This window comes from Corapipo altera, unplaced genomic scaffold (assembly GCF_003945725.1).
Source record: "Corapipo altera isolate COAL_440 unplaced genomic scaffold, ASM394572v1 81, whole genome shotgun sequence".
Lineage (NCBI taxonomy): Eukaryota > Metazoa > Chordata > Aves > Passeriformes > Pipridae > Corapipo > Corapipo altera.
The window spans coordinates 1293184-1316690 of NW_020884987.1; the positions used below are offsets into that span (position 1 = coordinate 1293184).

Below are 23507 nucleotides of genomic sequence, written 5' to 3' on the forward strand. Positions count from 1 at the left end.
AGGGCTGTGCAGCCAGGCAGAGGGGCCTGACATTGGTCCCTGCTTTGTCTGTCTCTGGGAGGCACCAGGAGCAGAGGGTGTCAACATCCTGTGTCCCAAGGGCTTTCCTCCTGGAGCTTCTCCCATCTGAGATGGCAGGTGTGGACGTGGGACCTGTGGCTGTGATAATCTCCAGCAATAAGCCAATGGTATAGCAGCAACCTTCCATGGCAGAGATCTCCAAGCTCTGCTTGTCAGCATTTATCCCTGAAAATGGCACCTTGGACATACATCCATGTGCCCTACAGTCCCTGCTCTTCACCAGCCTTCCTCACTATGTTCCCACTGTGCCTCACTGGAGTTCAGCTTTGTGTTCCCAGCTCCCCCAGCACAAGGGATGCACTGGCCTACTCCTCCTCCTCCTGACTATTGTCCTTGTGGGGCACTGTGACCCCTGTGCAGAGGAGAGACCAGGTGCTTGGAGGAGGGGCTGCAGCCCCCATCTCCTTCCCATGGTACCCTGGATGCTGCTGGGACACCAGGGTAGGCTGTCCCAGCCCACCTGGCACCCCTCTCTCCTCAAGCCACCCTCTGCTCCAGCACAAACCATCTCCTTTGGGGCACCCGACCAGGCAGGCTTTCAGTGTGAGACTCTAGAAACAACAGACAACAGTGGGAAAAAAACACTGGGTGGGTTTCCAACGGAGGTACCAGGAAATGAGAGTGGTCCAACAACGCGTGGTGAAGGGGACGAGAGACACGCTCCACAGCTCCCAGTGCTGTTGTGGTGCCAGCTGGGATTTTTTTCCTTATGTACTTTACCCCCTTTGTTACAGACTGTACCTCCAGCATCACCACACAGATCTGTTTGACACACTGGATAATTGCGTCAGGTGTCCCCGAGATTGTCACCGCCCGCTCCGTGGAGTTGGGCAGCATGTCCCCCGCCACTTGAACCTGAGCACCTGTTGACTGGAGACAGAAAGAGAGAAAGGAACACCTTCCCTTGCAGCCAGCTCCAGCTCTGATGCCACGCGCCTCCCGAGAGCCGCACTGCCCCACACATGGCATCCCATGGGATCCTGCTCCTACATCAGCAAGACTACCCTGGGAAGCAACATGACGCACGATGCAGCATAAGGATCCCCTTTTCCAAGGCAGCTCCCCCTTGGTCGCGGATCAGCTCCGAGGAGCTGCAGTGATGTGCAATAATGAAGTGGCTTCGTTCAAGTCTGACTTACCTCTCTGATCTCCTTGATCTTGGAGCCTCCCTTGCCAATCAGCGAGCCACACTGACTTGCTGGCACGACCAGTCTCAGTGTCACTGGAGGTTTGCTGGTAGCGGTGCTGTTGCTCATGGAGTTGGTTATGTCCTTGGGAAGGAAGAGTGCAGCACATGAGCCCTTGGTACCAGACCAGACGCCAACCCAAGTGCCCTGGGCTAGAGAGGAGGGGTCATGTCCCCCAGATGTGGCTGGTCTCTGTCTGCACCTGCATCACTGCACCTCCCTGCAGTTAATTAACTGTGGGACCTCCAGGACAGTTCACTGAATCACAGAATCATGGAATCATTAAGGTTGGAAAAACCCTCTAAGATCATCGAGTCCAACCATTAACCCAGCACTGCCAAGTCCACCAGTCATCCGTGCCCCCAGGTACCACATCCACACACCTTTTGAACACTTTCAGGGATGGTGACTCCACCACTGCCCTGGGCAGCCTGTTCCAATGCCTGACCACCCTTCCAGTGAAGAATTTCCCAAATATCCAATCTAAACCTTGCCTGGTGCAACTTGAGGCCATTTCCTCTGGTCCCATCACTTCTTACATGGGAAAAGAGATCAACCCCTCCCTGGTTACACCCTCCTGTTAGGAAGTTGTAGAGAGCAAGAAGGTCCCCCTGAGCCTCCTTTTCTGCAGGATGAGCCCTCCCCAGCTCCCCCAGCTGCTCCTCATCAGACTTGTGCTGAGTTCTTGCCTAGTCAGAGATGTCTGGAAGGTTCTGTGCTGAGGCCAGGTCCCAGTTAAGCAAGTCCAACCAGGCACATATGGGCTGGAGGTCCCCAGGCCCATCTGCACTGCTGTCCCCAGCTGTGGGATGGCTCACATTTCTCACCTCCTCGAATTTGTAGGCGATCATGGCAAAAGCCTTGAATATGGCATCGGTGGGGCCAGTGATGGTCACAATCCGCTCAGGACAGTTTCCCTCCGAGATGTTGATCCTTGCCCCACTCTGGAGAGAGAAGAGCAGTCCTGGAATAGCCACAGCCAAGCACTCGGGTAGGGTCCTCTCTCAGCCTGATTGTCCTGGTTGTCACCTGTCCCAGCCTATCCCATCTAACCTTCCAAACTCCCACCCCTCATCTGCAATGATTCCAGCACTGTCTTATTCCAACCCTCAGAAAGAGTTTCCAATTTTTTACTCTAATGGAAACCCATGGGACTGAAGCAAGACCAGCTCATGGAGTCATTGCTTGTGAAAAGAAGAGTGCTGCTCACTGCCCTGATAACTTCCTAGGAGCTGCAGACACAAAGACTTTGGACAAACTCAAAGCATCTTAAGGGTGACTTAATTTCAATGTTTCATTAAGAGCAAATTCTTGGTTCTGGAAAATTCCCTTTTAATTGTGATAGAAGTTTATTTGAGTGTGGAGGGAGGAAGCTGGTCCAAAGAGCTCTAGGGACAGCTGGCTTGCTTGTCCTGACCCTGGGAATTACTGCGCGAATTGCACAGGGCAATGTACAGCTCTGGCCACTCTGCTCTTCCTTCCTCCTACACATCAGTCACAGAGCAGGTCACTCACCTCCTCACGCATCTTCTTCACGGTCTCTCCTTTCTGGAATAAGAGTGAAAGAGGCGATTACTGAAAATCCAAGACTTTCCACCTTCAAAACAACCCTTCCAAACATGCATCTCCCTAAAACACAGCAACACGTAGCCAAAAGCATGGGCAGCTCAGTGATGCCTGGCCCTGCATCCCCACATGATGGACAGCTGAAGGGATTAGTGTGTAAGTTGTCAAAGATATATATAAGATATATATATATATACAGATTCACAACTGTGAATATTCCCAGAGTTGGACAGGTTGATGGAAAAATAAGGCACAAGCATATAGGGAAAATATGTTTATGCTGCAAATCTTTGCCACCATAAACCTGCCTTTTAAAACCATCCCAAAAAACCCCCTAATCCTGTATAGTCAGGACTTTCCAAACCACCATGACAAGCACCAGAGAGCAGAGCACCTCGTGAAGCTTTGCTGCACAAGGTAAATGGAGTCCTGTGGCCTCCATTTAAATTATATTTTAAATGGGTCTATGTGACGTTTGTATTACCTGTTAATAAAGCTGTTTAATTAAAACATCAGAGCAACATGACTGCAAACTCCCAGTCATCACCCCTGGGAAACAGCTGGGAACAGCGCTGGGGAAGTCTGGTGGTTGGTGGGGTTTTTAGGGGAATGGTCTTTGATCCCTGTGTGGGTGTCTCCTAAATTCTGGCTCAGAAATGCAGCAACCAGCTCATGCACCCCAGACTTTTCAGGACATCACAGGGAAGAGGTGATTGGCATCTACCACACCACAGGTACAGGCAACAGCATTAATGCTGCATTAAAAGACGTCCTTACCTTCCCAATGATGCTTCCGACTTCCTACACAAAAAAAGCACCAGAAACAAAGGAATTGACATTAGAAAATGTGATGACAGTCTGGCCCACCCTCATAATGAAGTAAAGACCTGGTGGACACCATCCCCAGCAGAAGAACGGGTTGGGGGACAGGTATGAGAGGGACCAGGAGCACCATGCCACCCTCCCCATCAGCAGGATGACAGCTATTCCCAGGGCTGGGACACTCTGCGGGGCTGGACTCGGGCACAGGCGGAGGTGGGAGAGGGATCTGTGAGGAAACCCTGTCTCTGGGAGCCCCTTACCTTGCCATGCATCAGCAGTCGGATGGTGAGGGTGACGTTCAGGCCGCCTTCGGAGACCTTGGACTCCATTTCCTACCGGGGGACAGGAGATGTGCAATAGCTGGGAGGGCAGCCCTGGCACAGAGACAGCACCACGGCCGTATCACCTGGGCACAGAGAGGGGAAAGGTTTGCTCTTAAAACAGGCAGGTTCCTCAGCTTGGGATGGACACTGCAGAAGCAGCAGAGCATGGGAGCAAAGACTCCGGTGTCCCAGGTGGCACGGCCAAAAAGCAGCTGCAGATGAAGGACCAGAGCATTGGATAAGCAGTCTGGCCAAACACCAGTGGCTGAACTGGGACTTTAAAAGACACACAACACCTACCTAGCAAACCAAAATTCACCACTTCCAGCATGAATGGGTGCTCAGAAAACCAAAAACCAGTTTTTAAGTAGCCAGGAACTATCCATCTGACTCCAGGAGCACAGAACGGGGAGGAATGGAACTGGCATCCCGATTGCCACACATCCTGACCTGTGAGCTCCCCAGCTGAGCATTGTGTGGACCACGCCACTTCCAGCCATTCATATTACATGTATCTAATGAAACCATGTTCCTTTCTTTTTCTATTGTCTCCCTCTTTCCTCCTCTGCCCTCTAGGGGGGCCACCTATGCTTTGAAGGCAAAGGGGAAAAAAAAAAATCACTGAATGGTAACAAATCCTTCATCTTTCATTCCTGATGGCTCTTTAGGAGTATCTCTGCACAAGGACGTGGCATATGAAATGTCCCTGCAGACCAGTGCATGGGGAGAGCAGTCCCATCCCAGAGGGAGGTGCCAGCATCCTTCTACGTGCAACACTGAGAAATATGGAGCAATTCTCCCTCCTGGTATTTAATCTCTCTGTATCAGATGGGAGATTTTTCATCCTTCTTACAAGCATCTGGCATTCCCCTTTGCTCAGACAGGGACTTACATGACCAAAAGAATGGGAGATAAACCAGTTCTCAAGTATTGCTTTAATGCAAGTCAGGATGAATAAACAACAGCAATGCACAAACCATGGCTGGGAGATGGGTTTGATGTAAAACCTCTTTCTAGAGGTTATTATGAAACCTAAAATGGATAAAACCATGTGGTTTGCAGGGAGATGGCATTCCCTAAAGCTAAAGGACACCAGCTCACTGGGAATTAGGTTGCTTGTGACCTATGTGTAAACACAGGTCTTGAGGCTACTCGATGTTACAAATGAAAAAAGAGATGAAATCCTCACAAGAAGGATAAGAAATGAAATGAGTTGAACACTGGAACAGGATCACTGAACAGATTGCCCAGGGAAGTTGTGCATTCCTCATCCCTGGAAGTGTTCAAGGCCAGGTTGGACAAAGCTTGGAGCAACCTGGGCTAGTGGAAGGTGCCTGCCCATGTGTTATAGTTTCTCAACCCATTCCCATCACTCTGGTCTCCAATGGCATCACCTTCTGTCTCAGAAATATTCTCCTTCCCACCCTTATCAGTACCTTTTGGCTTGACATAGAAAGATAGAATGATGGAATGGTTTAGGTTGGAAGGAACCTTAAAGATCACCTCATTCCAGCCCCCTGCCATGGGCAGGGACACCTTCCATTATCCCAGGTTGCTCCAAGCCCCGTCCAAGCTGGCCTTGGACACTTCCAGGGATGGGGCAGCCACAGCTTCTCTGGGCAACCTGTGCCAGGGCCTCCCCACCCTCACAGGGAAGAATCCCTTCCTAAAATCTTATCTAATCCTCCCCTCTTTCAGTTAAAAGCCTTTCCCCCTTGTCCTTCCATAGGGAATGTGTCTGCCATCCCTGGCTCCACATCCCTCGCAGGAGGAACCCTGCATCAGGCCGTTATGTAAATGCTTCCAATTGATTGAAAAAGTAGGTCATGTGTTAGCCAAATGCTCCTGGCTTTAAGATTTATCAGCATTATTAAATTAAACACGCTTCATGCTCCAGTGAACGGGAAAGCTACATTGGCCTTTTCTTAATCATACTAGTGAAAGGTAAGTATTTCATAGAGGGATTCATGAGCTCAAAGGAAATGATGGGAACAATAGAGCTGAAGCATTTACTCTTGGAACCTGCCTCCCTCCACAGACCTCATTCTTCATAGACAAAGGGCTGGGAAAAATTACCCCCCAAAACACTATTTTGAGCATTTCAGAGCGTTCCTTGCCTGGAGAGAGACCCATCTCGGACTCTTCCTCTTCACCATCGTATTCCACCTTGTTCACAGCAGCTTTGAAATGGCTCCTTTGTCCACCCACTTGAAAGCCCTAAGGACACCATTACATTCAGTCCAATGGATAGAGTAGATCCAGGGCCGAACTCCAACCCAGTGAGAAGCAGGTGCAGCCCCGCAGAGGTCATAGATGTGGAATTAGGAGACAGAAGCATCAAGTTTGGCCCCAAAAGGGAAGCTGCACACTGAAGTAAGAGAGGGTCTGCCAAGCATCACACCTGGGCAACCGCAGGCAGAGGACTGGAGCACCCTCCTTCCCTGCACAGAGAGCAGCCAACAGTCTTTGCACCTCAGCAAGGGGAGATCTGCCCCAAAACAGCTGGACAATGCCCATCCAAAGGGTGATCCCATCCCACAATAAATAAACCTTTTAATTGCACCTGCCTTTGTGAGAGTGCTTGGAGAAGATATCATCAGTTCTCAGAGCCAGTCTGGGCTCTTCCTCAGTTTTGAGGTTAAATATATTAAATTCTCGGAAATTTCCTTAATCTATCAGGAATTCCCTATGTCTGAAAAAGCAGCTCAGGCACCAGTGACCAAGGAAGAGGAAGGAAAATGGAAACCCAGAACAGAAGGTAGACTCCTTTTCCCCACATGCGAACATACACACTCCAATTTTTCTCCTTTCCCATTTTTTAGAGGCTGGAGCAATTGCCTAAGCTGGCACTCTTGTATTTATGTTTGCTGATACCTCACAAATACTGACACTTTCCTAAAATTTGAGCAAAAGCTTCTGACTAGGGGAAATCTGAATTCTGTGTATTAAATTAATTTAATAACACGATCATCTCTTAGACAGGAGATGGCACACGAAGCAGAATAGGAGGAGGGAAATGGAACTCTGGGCTGGACTTTGTTCTCCAGCCTGGTTTCCACACAGGAGCTGGAAAAATGGATGCTGGAATCATACCCCTGATATCATATCAGGAATGCTATCCCCCTTAGCATGGGGCTCAGCTGAGCTCCAGCAGGGGCTGGGAGACATTGCTGGCTCCACGCCTGCTGAAGCCAGTCCTCAACTTCCTCCTCTTCCTCCTCCCATGCACTGCTAGGGCTCCCTGGGTGCATGAGCCATGTGTGAGAGAATCTTTGCTTCATACAGGTATTCATTTGGGGGGAGTGCAATGTTTTGTTCAAGATGAGGAGAGGATGTTCAAGAGGACAACTCGGTCCAAAGATGTCCCATGCATAACCCACCCCCTCCCTGAAAGGTTTGGATGGAAAGTTCACAGGCTCTGCCAAGCAAACTCAGAGGAGAAAGTCTCCATCACCCCCCTCACCATCACACGGCCTCCAGAAAAATCACACTTTCTTCATAGGTGCATCATAGAACCACAGAATGGTTTGGTCTGGAAGGAACCTTAAAGCTCACCTCATTCCACCCCCTGCCATGGGCAGGGACAACTTCCATTATCCCAGGTTGCTCCAAGCCCCATCCAACCTGGCCTTGAACACTTCCAGGGATGGAGCAGCCACAACTTCTCTTGGTCAATGTCGGCTCATAAACTCCAACACCTCGGAGCCCTGTTGACCAAGAGCCCTGGATGACCTAAAGAACAGGGTGGCCACAGGACTGGTCAGTACAGGGATGCTGTGCCACCTGCCCAGAGGACAGCACCTGAGACCCTCCTCTGGAGCATCCCACTGCTCAATGGCAAAGCCACCCTGGAAAATATCTAACATACTTCCCAGGCTCTTTGTGTTCCAGGAGCACCACCAGCACAGGTGGAACAGACAACCACAGACCCCCAGCATGCTCCAGCACACCGTGATACGGCACAGCCCAGATTTCTGGTGGGGGTCACAGAATTTAGTGTTGGGAATTAACATCTTGGACAGAACGTCCACCACTCAAGACATTTTTCTCTGAAAGGGAGGAAATGTTTAGACACCTCTGACCCCTCAATATTGCCTTCACAAAACTCAGACCAGAGTTTTCTGACCCTTGGAAAATGAAGGCTGTATTAAATGCAGAGAAAAGCAAGAGAGGCCAGGAAAGAAGATGTTTTTCTGACATTTTAGGCTTTTCAGCTTGTTTTCTCTAGGAGTGCTGCCTGTCCACCTGCGTAAGCAGGAGCTTTCTCCCCACTCATCTCCTGCTGACTTGATCCTGCCATTAAGACCTAATCCGATGGTTTTCAGCGCTGTGTTTTAGTGACTGGGAAGCACAGAGAGGCAGCCAGCTCGGGATTATGACAATGACGCAGTCTGGCCAGGTCAGGATGGGGGTGGAAGGAGAAAAAAAAAAGGCAGAAGACCCAGTTCAAGCATTCCTTTAAACCAAACGGAAACACATCAGCTACCAGCAGCCTTTGGCTGTTGGAAGACAAAGCTGTGAGAGGGCATAGAATCATCTACATGAGTGACACCAAATGCCATTTTGGAATAAAGCCACAATTCCAGCTGCTGCCATTTTCTACAACTGTGGTCACTTTGGTTGACCTTTTCTTCTCTTTACTCTCCAGCTTCAGTGGAAATATTTTAGATATCTCTAACCAAAAAAGACAGAAAGATGCCCTATGTTCTCTTGGTACATCATCCAGCAGGATATTCCTGCCTCTCACCTGCCCATGATCTTTTCAAGAATCAAGGGAGACAAATGACCCTGCTCTGACCCTCAGAGCAGGCATCTCTGGAGGTTTCTTTCTCAGTCCTGCTCCCATTTCCCTGCTCTCCTCCATTTGAGATCACAGAGTCACAGAATCCTTTAGGTTCGAAAAGACCTCTAAGGTCATCAAGTCCGACCGTTCCCCCAGCACTGTCAACTCCACCGCAAAACCATGTCCCCAAGTGCCACATCTACACATTTTCTGAATACTTCCATGGATGGTGATTCCACCACTGCCCTGGGCAGCCTGTGCCAGTACTTGGCCACCCTTTCCATGGGGAAATTTTTCCTAATATCAAATCTAAACCTCATCTGGTACAACTTGAGGCCATTTCCTCCTGTTCTGAATGTCTCCACTAGTGATGCAGAGATCCAGCACTGTCACACTGAAGTGGGCTCAGCCACACCCCAGCCAAATGTCCTCAAAGCTGTGTTCCCTGCCCTCCCTCTAGGATATTCCCAGCTGCTTTCCTAGTTTTCTGCTTTATCTGGTGCACCCCACAAGCTGGTCTCAGGCTTTAGTCTCCACCAAGGCAAGGCCAGACAGAGGAGAAAGATTTGTTTTGTCATGCTGGCAGTGCTATTATCACCATATTTGTGTGAAGGTCAGTGGATGAAGCTGCAGCTTTTCCCTACAAACCGCTCCAGGATGATGGGGATAGGACATTAGGATTGCAGCACCTACCTCTGTGCCCTGATACATCTGTGGGAGATAAAACTTTGAGGTTTATGTTAATTACCAGGTTTAGAGGAAATTTAGGTACACGGGAGATGTATCTGCAGAGATCAGTAGGATGCAGAGTTCCCATTCCCTCACATGAGCTGCTGCGATGTTGCAAGCAGAGGTTGGACACAGACCAGTGAGGAAAATGTGATGTAGTGGCAGCAGGCTATTAGATGCCCTTGTGAAAGCCAGAAAACCTTGTCTGGGCTAGTTTCAGGGCTTATTGACCCTGAGCAAAACCAGCGCCTTGAACCTGTTAAACCATTGCCTCAACAAGGTTATTTCAACCCTGCTTGGAAGAATAACAGGTTGTCATTTAATCTGTTTAATTTAAGCTGATTTTGGAAGGCTAGGGTGAGCGGGGAGGGGGTGAGAACAACATACTTTAATTCAGGCACTTCCAAATCATCCTGTTAGTTACTTTTGGAGCAATTTGCCAATGAAAATAGTATTTTCAGGGAACGTCAAACTGCGTAAGTGCATCGGAAATTTCCCCCTACGAGGTGATGAGAGCCAACGCTCTTTGCAGTTGGATCCATCATGACTCAGCAACCAAGAGCATCCTCAGATGCCTGTGAGCCTTTAGCAAGACCATGAGTGCCAAGAAAATAACATTTCCAGGGATAAGGAGCATCACTCTTTCTCCTCTGGTCTGCCAGCAGATTAATGGATGGATAAAAACAATCCATTACAGTTTTTTCCCAAAGTACTGGCTGCTCCTCCTTGCCCAAGTCATTATTTTGGAGAGGTTGGGAGCTAGGGCATCCATTGGAGCTGCTGATGGTCAAACAAGGACCAAGCACTGGGTTGTCCTAATCAACTCAGGAAGGCAGAGCCATCAGCACTGCATTGCATTTCAGCCTGGATCTGCCGCGGGGCTCAGCTCTGCAGAGTGGGGCGGGTTCTGCTGCAGCATCCGAGCAATAGGAAAAATTCCCAAACCTGAAACGTCATCGCCTTGTACTGCAGAGACTAGGATGATGACTGCTTCAGTGCCACACTCCATGACTGCATCCCTGAACTGCATCCCATGACAATGGGAAGCCGCAGAGGGTGGCTGGACCAAGCCAGTGGAGAATGGAGAACCTGTGTGATGTGAAGGGAGCTGTGGTGCATGAAACCATTTGAAAATGGCTGGGAAATGCTCTAAACCCTCCCAAAACATTGACCAGGGACACTCCTGTTAAACTGCCAGGTGACAACCCATGTGGGGGAAGCTTTTGGAGAGCAAAGCAAGAAGCCAAAATGAGCTTAGCAAGGTGAAAAAAAATCAGATGGAGCTCTGCAAGGCAAAGTATTGAACACAGCTCAATGCAGTTAAGTGCACAGACACAGGAAATGCTCCCCATCCACCTGAAAGTGGATGGGAGTGACAGGTTGACTTGTAGGATCTGCGGAAGGAAACCAGGAATGGCAAAGTGGGTCTTCATAGGAGATCCAGCCAGCAGAGAGCAACCCCAGATCCTTGGGGCCAGCAAACATGGTCCCACAGGAAAGAGTTGGAGGAATCAAGGCTCTGCAGGATGGAGGAATGGCGGGAGACAGGGTCTTGAGTGAGGGGCTTAAGTTGCACTGAAGATTCAGGAAAGGAGTTTGCCCACAACCATGCCATCCTGCCAGTTATCCTTGTTTTAATCTTCTAAATGTCCATGTATTTGCAAATAAAGCTCACTTCTCTTGGACAACTGCACTTAGAACCTTGACACTGAGCCATGCCTATGGTCAGTCATGCTTCAGGAATGCACCAAATTTAGGGGTTTTCCCCCTCAGCCAAAGGCCAAGGAATGGGAGCCAGGAGATGCCACCTCACAGTAGGAGATGCCTCGATAGATGCCCCAGGGATGCTCTGCCAGGGTTGTGCATCAGCTCCAAAGGACCCATATCATGCCCAAAAGATGCCAGCACAGTTGGAAACATGCCCCAAGGGGTGAGACAATCAAATATCCATCCCCTAAGTGTCAGTTTTTAGATGCCCTTTTTTTAGGAGAACCCAAAGGACTCCCCAAAAAAGATGCTCACAGCCACAGATCCATGCTGGATGCTCATAAAGAAGGAGAGACAACAGGGAGATGTGTGGACCTCCAGGGACAAGCGGTTTGTCCTCCAGCAGTCTGAAAATGAGAGATGCAACACTGCAAAAAGCTCCAGGCACATTCCCAGCATCCTTGTCACTTGGGGGGTAACTGAGAGGAGAGCCCCTCCAGGGTCCCAGGAAAGCAGAAAGCACCCACTTTCCAGCACATCCTCTGAAACAGATGAGGATGCAACCAGGAGCATCTCCCCACAGTGCACAGCAGTAGGGCATCCTGTGCCCCCCCTTGATCCACGACCCACCTCATTCCCCTCCTCCTCCAGACCCTGCTGGCTGCCCTGGTTTTAATCCCACACGCAACATCATCCCAATAATTTCCCTCCATTTTCAATCTACTTCCCTCCATTTTCAATCTACTGAGCTGGGAGCAGTCCACAAATCCCTTCATCCTGAGAGCAAAGCAATATACTGCTTCATCTCATCCCATCTCCATCTCTCTAATCCCTGGAAACAGGGATGAGACTTGGAGCACATGGTTGCCCCAGAGGGGTCAGTCCAGGAGCTGGTGGACAGAAAGATGGGGGTCTGGGATTGCTCTCATGAGTGCCACCCAACTTCTCAAAGCACCTGGGGCACCCAGGCTGATCCAAGAATGGGGGAACAGGTCTTCCCATTCCCCACAGCTGCCATGCCAGGGATATAAGGGACAGATTGGGTACAGCATCACTCTGCTGGTCCCCTCCATGTAAAACACATGGCGACCAAGCAAGGGTGACAGGGAAGCCACAACCAACCCGGTCCCACAAATCCCAGTTGGATCCAGTGCTCTGCTTGTGCCATTCCTCCACAAGCCCAAACCCACAACTTTCATCCCAGCCATAGGTGCCCTTTTGGAATGGGCAACTGATGGGAGATGTGGGAAGGAAGACTCTTGTCTCTCCCTGCTCTGGAGAAGCAACCTGGCATCCCAAGTGGATCAGTGAGGGTGCAGACTAACACCATCCTTCCTTTTTCAAGCATCCATTGGCATGGGGTTGGAGGAGGTGGGGAGTGATGCCACGCCAATGGCCACATCCTGCCTGACATTGTCCCCAGCCAAAAGCACCGCGAGGAAGGAGGATGCAGGGGTGGTGTGTGACAAGGCTGTCTGGTGGCTGTGCCAGCGGAGGAGCCGCGCTGCACTGTCCCCATCCCGCACTCTGCGGTGGTGCCTCTCCCCAGGTTCAGCTTGTGAGGAGGAGAACAGGGGCCCTTGGCATCCGGGGGTGGATCGCTGCTGTGCTGCGCTCAGACTCTGACAGGAGGCTCCAAAACTGTCACTCCAGATCTGTTTTCACTTCAGCTAAACCTCAACCCCGATTAAAATCAAGGAGAGCCGCCTTCTCCTCTCTCCTTCCTATGGTAGGTCCTCTGTAACCTCGGGTCTCAATGCAGAGCCAAACCCTGGCGAGGGAATGGGTGAACTGGCTCTGCTGGGAATTGGGGCTACTCCAGAAAGGGTCACAGCTGTCCCTGTCCCTAGACCTGGCTCTGGCAGTGAGGGCACAGCCACTGCAATGTGAGGCCGTGGGTCTCTGCCAAAATCCACAGGGGATATGCCACCGATGCCACGACCTGCCTCTGCCATGGGTGGTATCCAGGCAGCTCTGACACTGCATCTGTTGGGTAGAGGGGGTCTGGTGCCAGCAGGGTGCACCCACTGCCGACTACCAGCTCATTCAGTAAACACCAAATTAAATAAAGAAATTAAACCAGATACACGTGTGTGTGCGTGATTGCAGCACCAGGATGGACGCATTCAGCAGGAAGCCGAAAAAAAGCTCAGTGCAGCCCTCACCAATTGTGGAAGCCTTTAAATTTGCTTTCCAACTCAGCTGGCCAAAAAGCAGCTGTAGAGAACTGGCAGACTCATGTCATGTGGGCTGTCACCCACCCTCATGCTGCAGGATCGGGGTGGGGGGTGCTCAGTGGCAGATGTGTCACCCTACGGGTTTAGAAACCACCCTCTGCTTCTCCAAAGGCAGACACAGACTGGAGCCACGGCTACAAGTGCTCTGCTGCCAGTGGGATCAAGCTTATCCCAGTGTGCTGGGCATGTGTCCCCCAAGCCACAGGGAGCCACACCACCGGCAAGGTGCCCTCTCTGCTTGCTCCATGGCAAACACCCATTTTCCAAGAGGGTGCCTGGGGAAAAAGAAATCATCCTCTGAGAAAAGCAATTCTGGGACCACCAAGGCAGGGAGGGAACCAGCCCCGCTGGCTGGTACCCAGCGGAGAATCCCACAAGGTGGAGGGTGGGCATCTCCCCGTGCCTGCCCCCCCGTCCCCTCCACTGCCACTCCAAACGGATGCTGGCTTGGTCCTCCACCGATCCCGACAACATTCCTCTTTCCTCATCCTACGCGCTAAATTCCTGCAGCTTCCTTATGACATTTTGAAGTAATCAAAATAATGTTGAAAGCATTTAAAGAGGGATTTTTCCTCCTGGTCTTTTTTCCCCCCACTCCAAATAACCAGTTTTTCTTCAGAAATAAATGTCCTCTTAATTCAGTAAGATTAAAAGAACATTTTTTATGGTTATTTCCCAAGAAGAAAAATTTGCTGTTGTATCTGAGAACACCAAAAATATTTATATAAATGAATCTACAAAAGAAGGAGGGAAGTCTGAGATTAAGAGCTTCAAAAATATTACCGAATTATTTTGGAATTTTGTATTAAGAGTAAAACCCCAGCTATTAGGAAAAAATGCCTTTTCTTTTTAATTCAGAGTTGGGTTTCTGTATCAAAATGTAGCCCAGCATCTGTCCTTGCATCTGTCAAAACAAAGGTCAATCATTTTATGGAAACTTAAACACAATGTCCTTGATCCACTGTTTCTCGTTTATTTTTAAGCAGGACGTGACTTCCAACTAAAAAAAAATCAGCTTTTCTAAGACGTTTCACATTCAAAATACATTATTCCAGAAAACTCAGGTTATGAGAAAAATATATCCAAGACTATTTTCCCTTTATAAGAATGAGATGATACTTCGGGATTGATTTCAACAGCTTTTAAGTCCTCTATGACTTTTGCAACTAATATTTAATTTTTCTACTTGTGAAGTAAAGATGTAACCAAAGAAAATGCAACAGAAATGTGATGATATCAGGAATTTAGGTTTCCTGAGGAAAATGGGTATCTGAGGGGTATCAGAAAACAAAGCGAGCATCACACTGAAGGATATTCCTCTCTACAAATTAAATTTCCCCAGCAAACGGAAAAAAAAAGAATGGAAATAGGATGGGATTACGAAATAAAACTATTTTTAAAATTAAAAATTAATGGAAGTGGAATGGAATTAAAAATCAAAATATTTTTTAAAATACTGGAAATAGAATGGAATTAAAAAATAAAGATACTTTAAAAATAATGGAAATGAAAGCAGAAGGTAAAAATCAAATGAATCAGAATTGGGGGTTTTATTACATTGCCAGACTAAGACATGATTAACATCTCTGTTATGTCAGTATCTGTTTCTTGAAGGCAATTCCATTTGTGCCATTCCCACCCAAGCGCGTACACAAATGACACTGCCCAAAGCCTGAGCTGTAAATCACAGAATTTAGGAATAGCTGGATATTCTGGTTAGGGCAGAGATGGACTCTTCCCTATACAGGGAGACAATCTTTGACGTTAGCTGCCAGACACAGGTAAAAGGGAATTTAATTAAAAATAAAGCACATACTATGAGAACGAAAATTTTGCAAAACAAATTCACAACAATATTTGTCAAAATTTGCAAACAATATTCAGCAAAGTAATTTTCCAATGATATTTTGCAAATATCTCTTAAGACAGATTTGGGGAGCAGTCGCTAACTTAAGGGAACCTCGTTGCTGGTGCTCCGATGTCTCCCATAATCCCACCTGCCTCTGCCACAGACTTAAATTTCCTCTACATGAGATTCACTTAAAACTGCTCTTAAGCATTCAAAGCTCTTCCGACCCGCACCAGAGCCCTAGACCCAACTCGTTCCATGGTTCTTCCCTGATTTCCACCGGTAGGAAAAGTTGCCCGCAGCGGGTGGTCTTCCACCAAGACAATCTTTTAAATCTCCTTACCTTCCCCAAAGAGCCGCTTTCGTGCCGATTTGGCGGGAGGAGGGTCCAGACAGATGGTCAGTCTTTTCACGTTTGGAAAGGATGAAAAATGCTACAGGGGGAAAAAAATCCCAGTGATTTTTTTTTTTTTACTCTGCTGTTCAGCGCAGAAGGGCTCCCAACCTCATTGGTCCTGGGAGATCCACCACGTGGCTCGGAATGAAGAGCACGTGACCTATTTTCTCCCAAATCCCTGGGTTTGCAGGAAAGGGGGATGCACTCACTCCTGATGTTTTTGTCATTTCATGGGCTTTGATTTATTTATTTATTTTTATTATTTTTTAAAGGCCACTGAGCAAATCTGGATGCCTCAAGGCGATGAGGGTGAACTAGCCAACGCTTCCAACATGAAGGAGGAAGGAGCTTGGCACAAGATGAGCACCAGTGCACTGCCTGTGTGCAGGGGGAAATTTGGACATGCTTTATAGGGTGCCTGCCCACCCACTCCAGAGACAGAGCCTCTGGGAGGGAGAGGAGGGCTCTGCTAAACCCTCCATCTCAGAGGCAGCAGCACAGTGGGAAGGACCAGGCTGAAGCCCTGCATGCACATCCCAGAGTTCAGCTGGCTCCCTAGAGGAAGGACCAAAAGCAGTGGAGGGAGTGTGACACACGCCAGGTGGGCATCTCCTGCTCCCACTGCCCCATGGCCATGCCAGCCTCAAAGAGCGTTTCAATATGTGCCCCCATAAACACTCCCCAAGCCCAAAACACAGCACAGTTCTGGGGATGTTCTGCCCCATAAAGGTCCCTGAGACCTTGCAGAGCAAGGAAGACCAAGCCACAGCTCCCAGTCCCTGATTTTGACTGGTGCTTCAGGTTTCTCCTTGTCCCAGTTCTGAGCCACCACATCACAGTTTTGGTCCACAGGCCAAGCATGTCTTGTCCTTTACTCAGTGACCAGGGCAGGTACCAGCCCATTGGTGCCCAGACATTCAGTTTGGGAAAGGGAAAAGGAACTTTTGAGCCCCAGACATTCTTGTGTTTTTTTTCCATCAAATTTCAAGCCCATAGGTTCAAAGCACTTAGAAGCTGCATTTTTCTGGCAACCCGAGTCTCCACCTGGCTGTGCCTACCCCTGGCTGTGCCACCGTGCCATGACAGTGATACACCTGTTCATCTCCTCTGCCAATGGAAAGCTCCAAGGGAATCTACCTCTGGCATCAGCCCTTGGATGTCAGTGATGTCACTTCTGCAGAGCAGCCACCCCAGGGCTAAAGCCCTTCTTATCCAGGCATAACACCTAAGGCTTGGGCTTTGGTGAAACAGCCATGGCCACCTCCATCCCTTCTTAGTGCTACCACCATCCCCGATGTTGGTTCTTCCTTGCAGATGTTCCCCCTCCACAGCTCTGCACAGGGATGGGAAGGCATCAGGAGCACAGCCCCTAATTCCAGGTTCTTCCCAAGGATGGACTGCCTCACCATGCTGTTCCCAAAACCGCAAGTAAAGCCAAAAAATGCCCCAAAAAGTGTGAAGAATGCAGAGTTTCACCTAAATCCTCTCTGGCTTGGAAGGTTGTGCTTCTCCAGCTACCAGCCAGACCATGGGGCATTTAATTCCAACAAATATAGATTGAGGGAGAAACTTTCCATACTCAGATGCAAAGTACAGACCCAGTGCAAAGCATTCAGCTTGCTGCTTCCCTCTCCCATGTTTTCCAATCGCCAAGGTGCAAAGGGAGAGAAGAAACCTTAGCAACCCGGTCTAGTGAAGGGTGTCCCTGCCCATGGCAGGGGATTGGAACCAGATGATCTTTAAGGCTCCTTGCAACCCAAAACATTACATGATTCTGTGATTCCATGAACCCCCCACACACCTTCCAGCCCCATCCTCCTTCCCTAGCGATGGATGCCCAGCTAAAGCTGGCTCCCCAGTAATCTTCCCAATAATTATATAATAGAGAGGCAGGCGGATAAATCATTTCAGGTCGCTGTGCAGATAGAAAGCAAGCTGGATTAAAAGATCAGAACAAGCAATACTTGGATTAAAATGGTTTGTTATTTTCAGCTGCGGGAAAAAAAAATCTGTGGCTAAAGCACGGAAGATGTGAAGGGAAGGTGCATCATCTTCCTTTCCCCAAAACCCAAGCTTTTTACGTATTAAGCAAGATGAATTTTAAGTTTCCAACCTAAAATGAGGTTTTGCTTCCTAACGGGTCAAAAAAATACAATTTGGCAGTTTATATGGCATTTTAGTTAAAGATTAAGAGCAGCGCAGAGATGCTTCAAGTTTTATTTTGCCCACATTAAGACATCAGACCCCTTAAAACAGGAGAGTCAGTGCACAGCATGGCAGATAACGTCACTACCTGCTAAAAACATGACTCCCGGCATTATGGGCAGCAACACATTTGCCTTGTTCTGTGCCTCCCCACACCCCCGAGCTGATGGCAGGTAGATGCCAGGCTTACCGGCAGCAGAGAGGTGGCGGTGGCAGCTGGGAGAAGCCCTTCAGACAGCAGGGCAGCTCTCTGCAGGGACCTATATGTTGTCCCCCTGGCCTCCAGGAAGGTCGGTGGCCTGGGGTGCCACACTCTGACTGATGGCTTTGGAAAGGCGTGAAGGGGAGGCAGGAAAAACAGGGTGAGAGCGGGAGCTGGCGCTGGGGCTGAACTCTCCGCAGGGCATGGCGCTCATCAGCCATGTCCCGGATCGATGAGTGAGCTCTGCTCGTTCACCTTCAAGTTCAGATTAAGCAGAAGGGTCAAACTGGGAAATGGTTTGCCACTGGAGAGCACAGTCCCATCACCACGCTGCAGTCTCGTGTCACAGCCTTTTCCCTTGCCAGAATAGGCAATTCCCACCCCAGATCCCACAGCATCTGCAGCTTCCAGCATCAGCAGTGACTGCTCACTCCATCACATGGAGGGGAGACAGAGAAGCAGCAGTTTTCCCAGTGTAAAGTGGTCTCCAAAAACAGACTCATAGAATATACTTGAGTTGGAAGGGATCCACAGGGATCGAGTCCAGCTCCTGGCCTGGCACAGGACAACTTCAAGAATCCCATCATGTGTTCTTCCAGGTGTCCCTCCCACTTGGAGTTTTTCTATAAAATAGTCATGGTACCACACACACAGTCTCAGTCTTGAGTTCCGAGGATGAAATCCCAAGGGGCAAGAAGTCCAAGACACAGCATTGAGGGGGCTTGGACAGAGCCAGGAACCAGGCTTCTCTCCCACCTGTGGATATGGGAGAGGGGCCCGGACACAGGTCTGGAAGAAGAGATGGGATGTTGGACAGGGATCATGAGAAGATAGAAAAATTATGTCAGAGAACTTCCTGGAGGGAGGTGAGAGCTGCAGGATGTTGTGATGTTCACCCAAATGAACAATAACTTTAATAACTACTTATTGCAAAAAAGTGTCTTCACTAAAGCCAGAGAATAAAATGCATTTACTGGACAGTTTGGAGACTTGGTCCCAGACTGGATGCTGAGTTGCCCCAGAAAAGACATGTCCTGGTTTTCCTGGGGTTGGTAGTGGGGGATCCCTTCCCCAAGACTTGCTATACCAGCAAGCAGGGAAGAGACAGGGACCTCCAAGGATGCACTCCCAAGTGCATCCCTCCTTCAGCTCATGGCTTTCAGGCCACCCTCCAGCCCAAAAATCCCTCTACGAATGGATGCATTTGTAAGAGGATGCCCATAGCAAGCCGGAGCTGCAGACAGAGACCTCATGACCGGACATAACCAGTATCCCCCACATCACCAGACCATGGATAAACCTCCTCACAGTTTTTTTTGGCAAGTTCTACTCTTGCTGCACCTTACTGGGTCACCTGCAGCTCCTCTGAGAAACCTCCATCCCCTTTTCTAAAACACACCATCCTGTCGCAGGTGTAGGGTATTGCTCTGGTCAGTCTCTCCCAGGGTTTTATGTGCAGAAAACAGGAATAAGTGACACTTTTAAAAGGAAAAAGGGAGAAAAGAGAGGTGGATTTCTCTGTTGCTACAACATTTCTGCTTTATGGAGCTGTCTTCTCCCCTGGAGACACGTGTCCTCTTCTTCGCTAATGGAAAATGTTGCCCCGCCATCCATTCCTGCCAGTCAATGCCTGGGACAACACAATGGCCCCAGGCCAACACGGATCTATTTTAGTCAAAAAAGCAGAGTGGCTGATGAAAATCACTCTGCCTATACACTTCCCAGCTTATCTCTTTAGCTGGTTTTAATGGAATGACCAACATGGTGGAAAGCAGGCAGCAAGGGCAGAGACAGCAGGATGGGAGACCTGCAGAGACGCATGAGAGAGGCCCAGCATCCTCCCTGTTTTATAGCCTAAGGGATCTGCAAAGACCCTTTCCACGATTTTCCCAAAGAAGCTGCGGCTCTCCCATCCCTGGAAGTGTTCAAGGCTGGGTTGGATGGGGCTTGGAGCAACCCGGTCTAGTGGAAGGTGTCCCTGCCCATGGCAGGGGAGCAGAACAAGATGGTCTTTAAGGTCCCTTCCAATCCGAACCATTTTAGGATGCACTGATTTTGAAAGAGACTGAACTGACCTTACCTTACCCTGCAGGATGGCCTTGAGCTCCAGAGTGATTCCTGGGAGGGTCTGGCTGCACCAGAAAAGGGCATGCTGAGTGCTGGGGTGGGGAACCCAGCAGTCCACGGCCTGGGCCTGCAGACCAGGACATGGTGGAGGTTAGCACGGCACAGCACAGAGGAAGGACACCCAACAGCTGCTTAATGTGAATTTCAGAGAGAAGTAAAACATAGACTGGGTTTAGGAGTGGGGGTAAAATGACCAGGAGCATCACCTCCAGGTTGTGTATGAGGTAGGTAAGCCCCACCTAATATTTTTCTCTATATTCCAAACAGGTTTGGGCAGATCCTCAGAGTCCATCAAGTGAAATCACCCAAAGCACTGCTCTGTGGAGGAGGGGATGCCTGGGACTCCCCAGGTGAACACAGCCCAGTGGTCCACCCAGAAATCCAACCGTGATGAAAATCATCCAGCATGTTTCAGTGACATGGGGTGCCAGGTTATTTTTATTGCTGTATCTGTGCTGCTGCTCCCAATAAGTTAACTGGGGCATGCACTACCCGTCAATACAATCAATGGAGCAGCCTGAGCTGCTAATAAATCAAGTGCCAGAGGGCAGGAAAGTCTCTCCATTGCCTAAAATATTCCCTGGGCAGTAGGGTGGTTGAGCAGCAGACCTCACTCCTTGCTTGGACTTGGTGCTGCTCTTAATGTGCCGAGGCAGCTTCCTCTTCCTGGTGACTCAGCAACCTCTGTGCTCGTCCCCAGTGACCTGGGCACTTCCCTGCTATGAGAAGGAGCCTGGCAGTGGGAGGGGAGCCCATGGGACCTCCTGAGGTCAGTCTTCAGTCCTGCTGATGCTCATAGCAGTGTCAGCACTAAGATCAGAGCAGGTTGCCCAGGGCTTTATCCCTTTGGGGGTTGAAAACCTCCAAGGATGGAGACTACTCTTTCAGAGACCAGCTGTCCTCAGAATTCCATGGTTTTTCCCTAAAACATCCTATAGGTCTCTCCATGTCCTCCAAGGTAGCGGCTGCATCCCCAGCTGGTGTCACATCCCAAGACGGACCCTGAGATTCCTCAGGGTTCACTCCTCTCCACTGAACCTACACAAGCAAAATAAATTTTGAATCCCCCTAACTGTCACAATTGTAACATCCTTCCCCATGGACTCTGGCCAAAAAAAAAAAAATTGGAAGGGATGGAAAACCCAAAGTGTGACTCACCGTTGGAGGAGCCGCAGGGACAGGCCAAGGATCCTGTGGGGCTGGGGGTCAGCAGTGGAGGTGGCAGGGAAGGATCTGGAAGACAGCACATCTCAACAGCCTGAGATGCCCAGCCAGTCCCACCCTCCAGAATGAACAAAAGCATCCTGCCAGCACTGCTGCCGTGGCCGAGGGCAACATGAGGAACAGGGAAGCACAAAGGCAAATCAGCCCAGAACAGAGGAAACCTTGGTAATTGCTTTATTCCAATCAGTACAAATTGCTGGTCACTGATTTCAGGATTGAGAAAAAGAAGGAAGAATTCTGACCATTGTACTAGCTTCATCAATATTACCCATGCACAAGGGGGCTCAGACAAGGATCCAGGATGCTGGAAGGACAAAGCGTTGCAAGGAAACCCCAAGCCTTCTCCCCACTGCCAGTGTGGGCATAGAGCAACAGCCCACAGCCCACAAATTCACAAGGGAAGAGATTGTTTTTGTCTTCCAGGTCATAGGTTTGAGTTTATCCTAAGACAAGGCTTAAGCAACCAGGGAATGCAGCATTAAGGAATTTGTCAGCAGTTTTCTTAATCAAATCTTGGTCCATCTCCCAGCAGCTCTGCTCCTTCTTATGTTACACTCCTTCCTCTCTTCCACCACAGGCTGCAGGGTGAGATCCCAGCCATGAGCCCACAGTCCTGAACCCACGTGGTGTTCCCTGTGATTAAGGTGCAGGTCACCTGCAAGTACACCTGTACCTGCGTCTCCCAGAGGACTGGTGCCATGCTGGGACAACCTCACTTCCAGCACAGGTAAGAGTGATCCTCCGTTAACCCACAAGCAGCCTCCAAGCAGAAACCTCAGTACTGCAAAGCACATCTTGGCCATGGCTGCTTCAAGCATCCTCTGACATCTCCAGTGGGGCTGTTTCCAGAAGCTTCTGCTGGGCACAGCCACCTAGCAGATGTGGATATGGATCTGTGTCAACTGCCTGTGTCCCCACATCACACAATAGTGGCTCCTTGTTCATCAGCGACCAGTGCAAAACCCTCAGGAATTGTCTTAAAAGGCATCATGAGATGGACAAGAAACATTTGGGCTGCTGGTGGAGCAACATCCTTAACACCAACTCCCAAATTCTCTCTCCAGCATGGCCAAAGCCCCCGCAGTTCGTATCTGCCCTGAGAGTACAAGCGAAGGGGTAAATTATATTTTTTTTCCTGGTTGTTCACTTCAGTGAAGCACGCATTGGTGCTGGGAGAGGCACCGGCAAGCTTATCCTGCCAAAAGCTTTTCATCTCCTGATCCATGGTGGTGGAGAACATGGTTCCATCCCTGCATGGTCAGTTTGCCTGCTAGCTTTCATGGACTATGTCCCATCAGGAAATTTGGTCAGCAATGTTCACAAGAGTCACTCGGGATGCTGAAAGAGTAATTTCTGAACAGCAGAACATCCAGATCCCAGCAAATCCCACCTATTGCTCCCAGGTAAAAGCACCTGAGGATATAAGGAATTTAGTCTTGGATGGGAAAGGAGGAAACACAGAGACACGGACAAACCTTCTACAAAGAGGGTTTGACCACATGGCATCAACAGGATGCCAAGTTGAAGGAAGTGTGTGTGCTTCCTGCTCATGCCCAGCCTCCAAGGTGAGCTGACAGGTACTTCCGTGTGGGAGCAGGTCCCACGCCTGGTCCTACGGGACTGTGAAAAATCCCTGCTTTTGCTCAGGTACGGTAGGATGCCCTATTCTACCATCCCAAATACCAGCAGGTTTTCCCACATGCCCTTCTCCATACCACTCCCACTTCCCAAAAATACCAAAGCCTGTTCCAACACCCACCCTGTCTCTCCTTCAAACTCAAGACTTCATCTTACCCTCACCGGTGAGTTCTTGGCTGTCTACGCCCATTGGGAACCTTCCTTGGGATGTCTGGGACCATTGGGCACCTGTGTGAGGTCCAAGTTCCACAGAAAGCACAGAGAGCTAGGAGCTGCGACCCTTCAGGGAAAATTCTAGGTCTTTGAGAAGAAATGCTGTGCAGTGGTGAGGGATGGCTGGAAGGGGATGGGGATGGGAATGGTTGGGATGAGATGAGATGAGATGAGATGAGATGAGATGAGATGAGATGAGATGAGATGAGATGAGATG

General features: G+C 49.4%; 1 protein-coding gene across 17 annotated transcripts in view; it reads right to left on the reverse strand.

The window, feature by feature from the left end:
• The window catches only part of PCBP3 (poly(rC) binding protein 3), a 52493-nt gene that overhangs the window by 24107 nt on the left and 4879 nt on the right, over window positions 1-23507 (reverse strand). For 15 of the 17 annotated variants that reach the window (XM_027666220.1, XM_027666219.1, XM_027666213.1 and 12 more), the window contains 8 exons: window positions 21374-21448; window positions 20169-20282; window positions 3917-4062; window positions 3612-3635; window positions 2784-2816; window positions 2096-2212; window positions 1221-1352; window positions 823-951 (listed from right to left, as the gene is read on the reverse strand). In XM_027666220.1, the coding sequence (XP_027522021.1) occupies window positions 823-951; window positions 1221-1352; window positions 2096-2212; window positions 2784-2816; window positions 3612-3635; window positions 3917-3985 (504 nt within the window). In that variant the 5' untranslated portion in view covers window positions 3986-4062; window positions 20169-20282; window positions 21374-21448. Of the gene's footprint in view, window positions 1-822; window positions 952-1220; window positions 1353-2095; window positions 2213-2783; window positions 2817-3611; window positions 3636-3916; window positions 4063-20163; window positions 20283-21373; window positions 21449-23507 lie in introns of all 17 variants that reach the window. The other 2 variants (XM_027666205.1, XM_027666204.1) reach the window with 2 other exon arrangements.